The sequence below is a fragment of the Argiope bruennichi genome, chromosome 1 (genome assembly GCF_947563725.1).
Source record: "Argiope bruennichi chromosome 1, qqArgBrue1.1, whole genome shotgun sequence".
NCBI lineage: Eukaryota > Metazoa > Arthropoda > Arachnida > Araneae > Araneidae > Argiope > Argiope bruennichi.
This window is the reverse complement of record NC_079151.1, coordinates 137,337,934-137,345,552: the sequence shown is the minus strand read 5'-3', so window position 1 is coordinate 137,345,552 and position 7,619 is coordinate 137,337,934. Positions and strand designations below refer to the sequence as shown.

Here is a 7,619-nt window from a genome sequence, read left to right as displayed (position 1 = left end):
TTATTTAATTTAGAGAATGAATATTTGATTCGGAATATTTGTTTTTCAATATATCGGACATTGGCACATTGAAATCGCTAATGACTTCTGTGTGAAATGATCGTCTTCATTAATCCACAATGAATTTCACAATAACGGTTTTCTTTCTTCACATAAACGCTACATTCAAATATAGAATTCCGTAGCGCAATCCTTCATTAGTGCTTTTACTTTCTTTAGTTAAAATTTTTGCTTGCAAAATTCGGAAATAATTAGTCAGTTTCCAGTAAATATAAAACTGAAATGCGCAATCATTAGAAAAGAAAACATTGAATGCGCTGATCTTACTGTATTTTAAGTTTTAAAAAGAATTTCAAGAAAAGATGACGCTTATCCTTGTAGTTGCAATTTTGGGAATGGCCTTCTGTCAAGCAGAAGGTAAGTAATCCTAATCAAATGCGTTATATGTAATACTAATTGATATGTATCCTATATGTATTGCTTTGTTGTTGAAAGAAAGACGGAAATGTGGAAAGTCAATAAGTGATCTTTTAAAAATTTAAAACCGAATATACAAATAATATAGCTGTAGAAATTATATTAAATTAAATAGATTCTTTAAATATTCGAGTTCTTTAAGGTTTTGATTGATCTTTTATATCCTTGAATGTTGATAGAATTTTGCTGGTTTGTGAATGAAATGTTCTTTTTTATATAAAAAGAATTGGGGAAATGGAGGATAAAAGGTGATATAAATAGAACATCTCTCATTTCAGAGACTTTAATGAAGAAATTAGAAATACAGATTTATTTCCTTTTTTAATTTTTTTTTTATGATGAAGAGGCTAACGAAATATTCTGCTACTCGGAAAGTACTTAATCTTGCTTTGGCACTATTGCTGAACTCATCATATTTGGGCTAGTCTCAGTTTTTACAACTCACTTTGTCAACCAGATGACTCGCTATATATGATAATCGTGTTTAATTTTATTACATTTTCGTGCTTAATAATTAAAGATTAAATTTGCTGAATCATTAAAGATTAAATGAGCTATTAATATAGAAATAGATGTTCTTCCATTGAAGCTTTAATGATGTCATATCATTAAGACAGACTTATTGTAATTGTCATAAACCTTTTTATTTTGCACATGAATCTTCCTTATGGGTACGAATCCCGGGTATTAGAATGCCTTTAAATTTTAAGTATCTGGGCAATCAATTTCAAATAACAAGTTGCCTTTTGTGATGATGTAATATTATTTTCGGATTCCTTACGTAGGTAAACTACGAATGTAGTTTCAGAATTTTTCTTTCTTTGTTTTCTGTCAATAATGTCAGAAAGTTACAAGATTAAATATTTAATGACAAAAATAAAAACCGATTTAAATTCCATGGCAACCATAAAATCTAGTTAAAATTACACAAATAGCATTTTTTTAAAATTGTAATTTATTCGAAATAAATTGCAAGGCAACTAAATTGGTTTCATCATAAAGACAATTTAAGTAATTAGAAATTAATCTGAATTTTATCATTTTTTCCGCTACAACTTCCGTATATATTATTGCACAAAAATCAATTTTATCCATTTCAGTTTTCTTTAAAAATGTCTCTTTAAGGATATTAATTTAAAAATCTTACAAATGTTTCCTGAATTATAATAATTTTTTCTATAAATATTTTTGGCGTAATTTCTAACAAAAGATTACATTGTTGTCCAGAAATTCTAACCATTTTTTTCATTGTTTCATCAAATTTTCAATCGATTGACTTTCGTCCATTGCTGAATATTATGTTTAATATCAGCCTTTCTTAGAATATGAATTTAAAAAATAAAGCTATAATACCGCAAATATTATACGGACAATTAGAGTTTTAATAATGCTATAATGTTATGGCACTGGTCTCCATTAGGAAGTTTTTACACACACAATAAACAAAACAATTAAGCAATAAGACAATTAAGCTAGCATTACTTCAATGCGTGACAATTTCATGGCATCAAGGACATGAAATTATATCTAAACGATTTAACTGAAATTAAATATTGCAAATATCTTCAACTTATAAGCTGGTCGGGAAAGGAGACTAGTGTATTATAAATATGCATACACATATATCCAAATATTGAACAAATTTTTTATGTCTCTATTTCAGGCACAGAATAGTTTCTTATTTGAATTCTCCTCGTCTTAACGTTATTATCTCAAAAAATAAATTTGAAATAAAACTAGATTTGAGGTTGTTCGTTAAGTTTTTACATTACACATAATAATTTTGCTTACATAGATTGAGCTTCTGTCTTCTTTGAGTATTATTTACTTACAATGAAATTTTGTTGTAAGACACAAAACCATCACATGATTTTCAATCGAAATGTTACCCAATCATCAGCTGTAGAAACTTTATGTTATATTTACAGAAGAAATATATTTATTCTAGACTGAAGCTTTATCAAGACAAAGCTACAAATCATACTACGAAAAGCATTAATGTTTTTTTTAAATTATGACATATAAATATTTCATGTATACCTTTGCCTTTAGTCTTCTGAAAAAAAGTTATTTCTTAGTGAAAACCCATCATGATTGATGACCTCTTTAAATTAATAAAAGAGGAATGAAAAACAAAAATTATCCTGTAATATCTAGAAGTTTGACCTGGAAAAATTTGGATAAACCTGCAAACAAATCTGGAAATTTTAAGCAAAGCTTTTCTACCTTGGAAATCTAATCCCGATGCAGATACTTATAGTCCAAAAAAAAGTTATCAGATGAAACATTTATATTTAAATATTAACATTTAAATGTTACAGTCCTTACATTTCAAATATTTATTAAATAACCCAAAGTTGTTCTAAAAATTGTAACCGCCCTAGTCATAACACTAACTCTCCGACTAGTTTCGAGAGTTAGTGTTATGACTAGTCTCCTAGTCATAACACTAACTCTCGAAAGCAGACGGATAGATATTAAATGACCAGACCGCTGCTACAGCAACACTAGCGAGAACAGTGATTGAGTCCTAAGGGTCATCACCGGCCACGGTATAACTCTTCCCTAAGGAAGTACGATGGGAAGAGCCAGATCTCCACCTTTTCGTGTACCCACCAGGGTGGCGAGAACCATCCACCATGCTGGAAGTTTCTCATCCTCAATTACGAGATGCATCCGGGGGGATTCTACCGTTGGATATATTACTGACTCTAAAACCAACCTCGAAGTCAGATGGGTAAAAAATGGAACGATTGGGCAGCCGCTACAGCAGCAATAGAGGGAACTATGTTTGGAAAAGGCCATCACCTGCCACGGTAAAACCCTTCCCTTAGGAAGTACGTCCCGTCCTCGATGGGAGGAGCCAGATCCCCACTTTTTCCAGAATGGCGAGAATCAAACACCATGCCGGAAGCTTTTCATCCTCATTTCGAGGTGCCTCCCGGGGAAGGAGGTCTGCATTTGGATAAAAAAAAACTTCATTTTTCAGCTTTCAGGGCAAAGAAATGGGTGACAAAGGCCAGTATCATCGCTTATGAATCACTATTAATTCCTGGAATACATGCTATAATTCAAAGTTCTAACAATTCTTTGGAATTTTTAAGTCTTTTTTTGAATAACTTTATTTTATTAAACGGAATATAAAAAAAAAGGTTTTTCGTTTGGAAATCGTCTTTCTATTATGCTGTGCAACTGCTAAAAACAATATATATTATCTATTCACAAATTGCTTCTAAATACGAATGAGTTTTCAATGGTACTAGAATACATTCCAACGTGCAGTTTCAAGTGAAATGCTTAATTGTCTTGCTATGTGACTATGAAGTTGAATGAGTCGAATACAGCACGGTTGTAAATGATATCAGATATACCAATAATTAGTTGCAATTTTTGCAAGTTTTATTTCATTCAACCATTTTCATGTTCTTCATTTATAGAAAAATATAGTAAAGTATTTTTTAGGAAAAATTGAATATTATTTAGAATAAAGAAGAGGACTGTCATATAATATATCAGCAATATTACACAATATTTAAAAATATTAAATAGATGCAAAAAATTTATGCATTGTTAATTCAAAATCTTAGCTTTAAAATTCAACTTTAATTGAATAATTTTTTTTATTTATTTTATTTTATTTTTATTTTATTTTGTTTAATATTTTATTTTGTTTAATATTTTATTTTATGTTTTATTATTATTTATCTTATTTTATTTAATAATTTATTTATTACAACGCAATCACTACACACATTTTTATTAAGCGGCTGAATATCGCATAACGTTAAAACATTGAAAATTTTCCAACGAAAAACGTTCAGATATCGGGATTACTGTAAGCTAAAGTCTAAATTTTGAGTTTTTGATAAATGATGGATTTACGACACTGAAAATTCTAGATAATTCTAGATTTAATATCATGATCTATTATTCTTCTTAATGTGTTTTGCCTGAAGTGAACAGACAACTTGGATAAGTTTGTACATATCCTGCTTTTCCATCTTTTGTTCCGGTTTTTAAACCCATCCGGCTTAGAATAAAATACCTTAGATATTTTTTAATTATTTATTTTTAGTAAAACAAATCAAAACTAATGAAAGAAATTAATTAAGTGTATTTATAAAAAATCCTTGCTATTGAAAAAGGTTTTGCTTTAAAAAATAACTTTTTATCTTCTTTTACTTTATGTAAAAGATATATCGAAATTAATCTATCTAAACAAGTTATCAAAATCACTTTGAGCTGTCTATGACATGCAAAGAACTCTATTTCACTTTTTTCAAATTGAAACTTTAATCTTTCTCTAGCAAAGAAAACTTATATCTGACATTTTATGTATTGTCTTTGAAAATCAATTTCTTTAGAATTCAATTTCCATAGTGTATTTCAAATGCAAAACATAGATACAAGCTGAAACTATTCAAATCTCCTGTTTAAATAGAAATTGTGAAAAAAATGTTAAAGTTAATATATGCAAATTTGATACCAAGGAGCGTGATATTTTATATCAAGACAAATTCCTTAAATTCATTCGTAATAAGAGAAGAAATTAATTGAAGCGAAACAATAATCTATTAAAGATTAGTTAAATTTTGATGTTTGAAGGAAATTTATCTCCAACTTTAATCAGTAGTTAGATTTAATTTTCGAATATTAATATCACCGAAGTACAATGTTGCGATCTATATAATAAAATATCAATCCAATGCTATATAATATTAGTAGTCAATATTTAGTAATATAATTAAATATTTATAATTTTTTCCATCTTTTAAAACTATATAATCCGATACTGATTCTTCCAATTAGTTAATATAATATACTGGAATTTGTAAAGACAAAATTTTTTAGTCGATTTTTAATTCATTTCCTGATGCGCTAAAGTTCTGAAATTTTGTGCAAATTTTACTCCCTGAAATAATATAATATAAAACTGAGGTGAACCATCGGATTTAAATAGTAAAGATTAGAAAACTATAAAAAGTGCGTGCTCAATAAACACTATTTTATAAATATACAAAAAAAAAGAAAAGAAAAGAAGTATTATTTTTCTCAGAAATATGGATGTCCAAACCAAATCGGAATATAATAAGGGATTATTAACAATATTTTAAAGTAATTAAACCCCAATGAATATCGAAAAAAGTTATCCAAAATATTCATGAGAAATGCAATATGCTCTAAAGAAGATAAAATTCTGATTTACTTAAAATTCTGATTTACTTAATCTCACATTTACGATAATGTTTCATTGTACTTTTATAAAAATATAAAATCAGAATATATATTTTTAAAAAATTGCTTATAATACACTAATTTTAAGAATGTTTTCATTTTTATTCTTATAAGCTTCTGTGGTGTTTCAGCACAGGAAACAAACGAATGTCCCATTAATCAGCATTTTAGTGATTGTGGAAGCCCCTGTGCTCTGACATGCGCAAACTACAAAGCACCTCCTGAAGGATGTTTCTTGATGTGCATAATTGGATGTCAGTGTGACGAAGGCTTTGTTCTGGATGAAAAGAATAATGTATGTGTGGAACCAGAAAATTGTCCTGTCTCTTAAAGTAGAATGTGGGGAAGATGCCTGTACAATGTAATGTATGTATCAATCTTCTGTAGAATGTATTCAAGAATTTTCAAATAAACTAATGGAAAACGATTTATGGAGATAAAATATTTATTATTGATTTTTTGGTTCTTTTTATTTGATATTTCATCACATGAAAGAAAATGTTATAAAATTTTGTTTATCTGTGCCTGAATTTGTGACTGTCAACTATTGCTTATTTTTTTGGTTCTTTTTATTTGATATTTCCCCACATGAAGGAAAATGTTATTATAAAATTTGGTTTATTTGTGCCTGATTTTGTGACTGTCCATTATTGCTTAATTTTTGGTTCTTTTCATTTGATATTTCACCACATGAAGGAACATGTTATTATAAAATTTGGTTTATCTGTGCCTGAATTTGTGACTGTCAACTGTTGCTTTTTTTTTTTTTTTTGGTTCTTTTCATTTGATATTTCCCCACATGAAGGAAAATGTTATTATAAAATTTGGTTTATTTGTGCCTGATTTTGTGACTGTCCATTATTGCTTAATTTTTGGTTCTTTTCATTTGATATTTCACCACATGAAGGAACATGTTATTATAAAATTTGGTTTATCTGTGCCTGAATTTGTGACTGTCAACTATTGCTTATTTTTTGTTTTGGTTCTTTTCATTTGATATTTCCCCACATGAAGGAAAATGTTATTATAAAATTTGGTTTATTTGTGCCTGATTTTGTGACTGTCCATTATTGCTTAATTTTTGGTTCTTTTCATTTGATATTTCACCACATGAAGGAACATGTTATTATAAAATTTGGTTTATTTGTGCCTGAATTTGTGACTGTAATGTGGCCTTATATGAAAAGAAAATGTTAGGTTTATCAACGATATTCTATATATAACATAACATGACTCCATTCTCCTGCAACTATAACCTTATAGTTATTTAAATAATGTTGTGAACATGAAGTGGAAGACAATCGCAGAACAATCCAGAGAGTAATGCTTTTTCTTGGTTCTTACCAGTGTACCAAAGACAAAATTCAATTGTTTTAATTTGCTATTCTATATAGCAGATTTCTCATATGAATGCTAGTATATCTTAGAAGAAAATCGGTATATCATTTGGTATATATCGACATTGGTATATCGTCATATCAAACAGCAATGTTCTATATATTTCTCCCTATTCGCTCATGGCGTGGTAAACCAATTTTTGGTTGATAATAAGTATTATTTACATTCTGTATAGTATATACTTCATGTAAAATAATATATAAATAATAATATTTAAAATATATAAATAATAATAATATAAAATAATGATATTTCCATTTAATTAAAGCGATTAAATCTGCATTTTTCCTGAAAGAAATTCTTTGTTTTTATAGTAGCCACTATGGACATTTAAATGCATCAAATTAAATTAAAATTAATAAATGATTTTCAAAATGTATCTTCATTAATACACTAAAAGTCTGAATTTTGTAAATCGTTTTCTATTTTATAACTTATAATTAAATATACCATCGATATTTGTAATACTATCGATATTATAAATATATACAATATATTAACGATATTTG

The 7,619-nt window shown here is 27.9% G+C and overlaps 1 protein-coding gene across 1 annotated transcript; it reads left to right on the top strand.

Annotated features, from left to right (window-relative positions):
- The first annotated feature begins 321 nt into the window (after positions 1-321).
- Positions 322-6,202, top strand: LOC129969675 (venom peptide SjAPI-like). Its single transcript, XM_056084377.1, has 2 exons — positions 322-417; positions 5,844-6,202. Exons 1-2 carry the CDS (start codon positions 363-365, stop codon positions 6,041-6,043), a joined length of 255 nt encoding a protein of 84 aa, XP_055940352.1. The 5' UTR covers positions 322-362; the 3' UTR covers positions 6,044-6,202.
- Positions 6,203-7,619: the final 1,417 nt, after the last annotated feature.

Bases quoted from the DNA above. Each gene is read 5' to 3' on its own strand.
- LOC129969675 (XM_056084377.1), top strand. From the start codon at position 363: ATGACGCTTATCCTTGTAGTTGCAATTTTGGGAATGGCCTTCTGTCAA. The intron at 418-5,843 runs GTAAGTAATCCT...GTGGTGTTTCAG, and splicing joins GGCCTTCTGTCAAGCAGAAG to CACAGGAAACAAACGAATGT.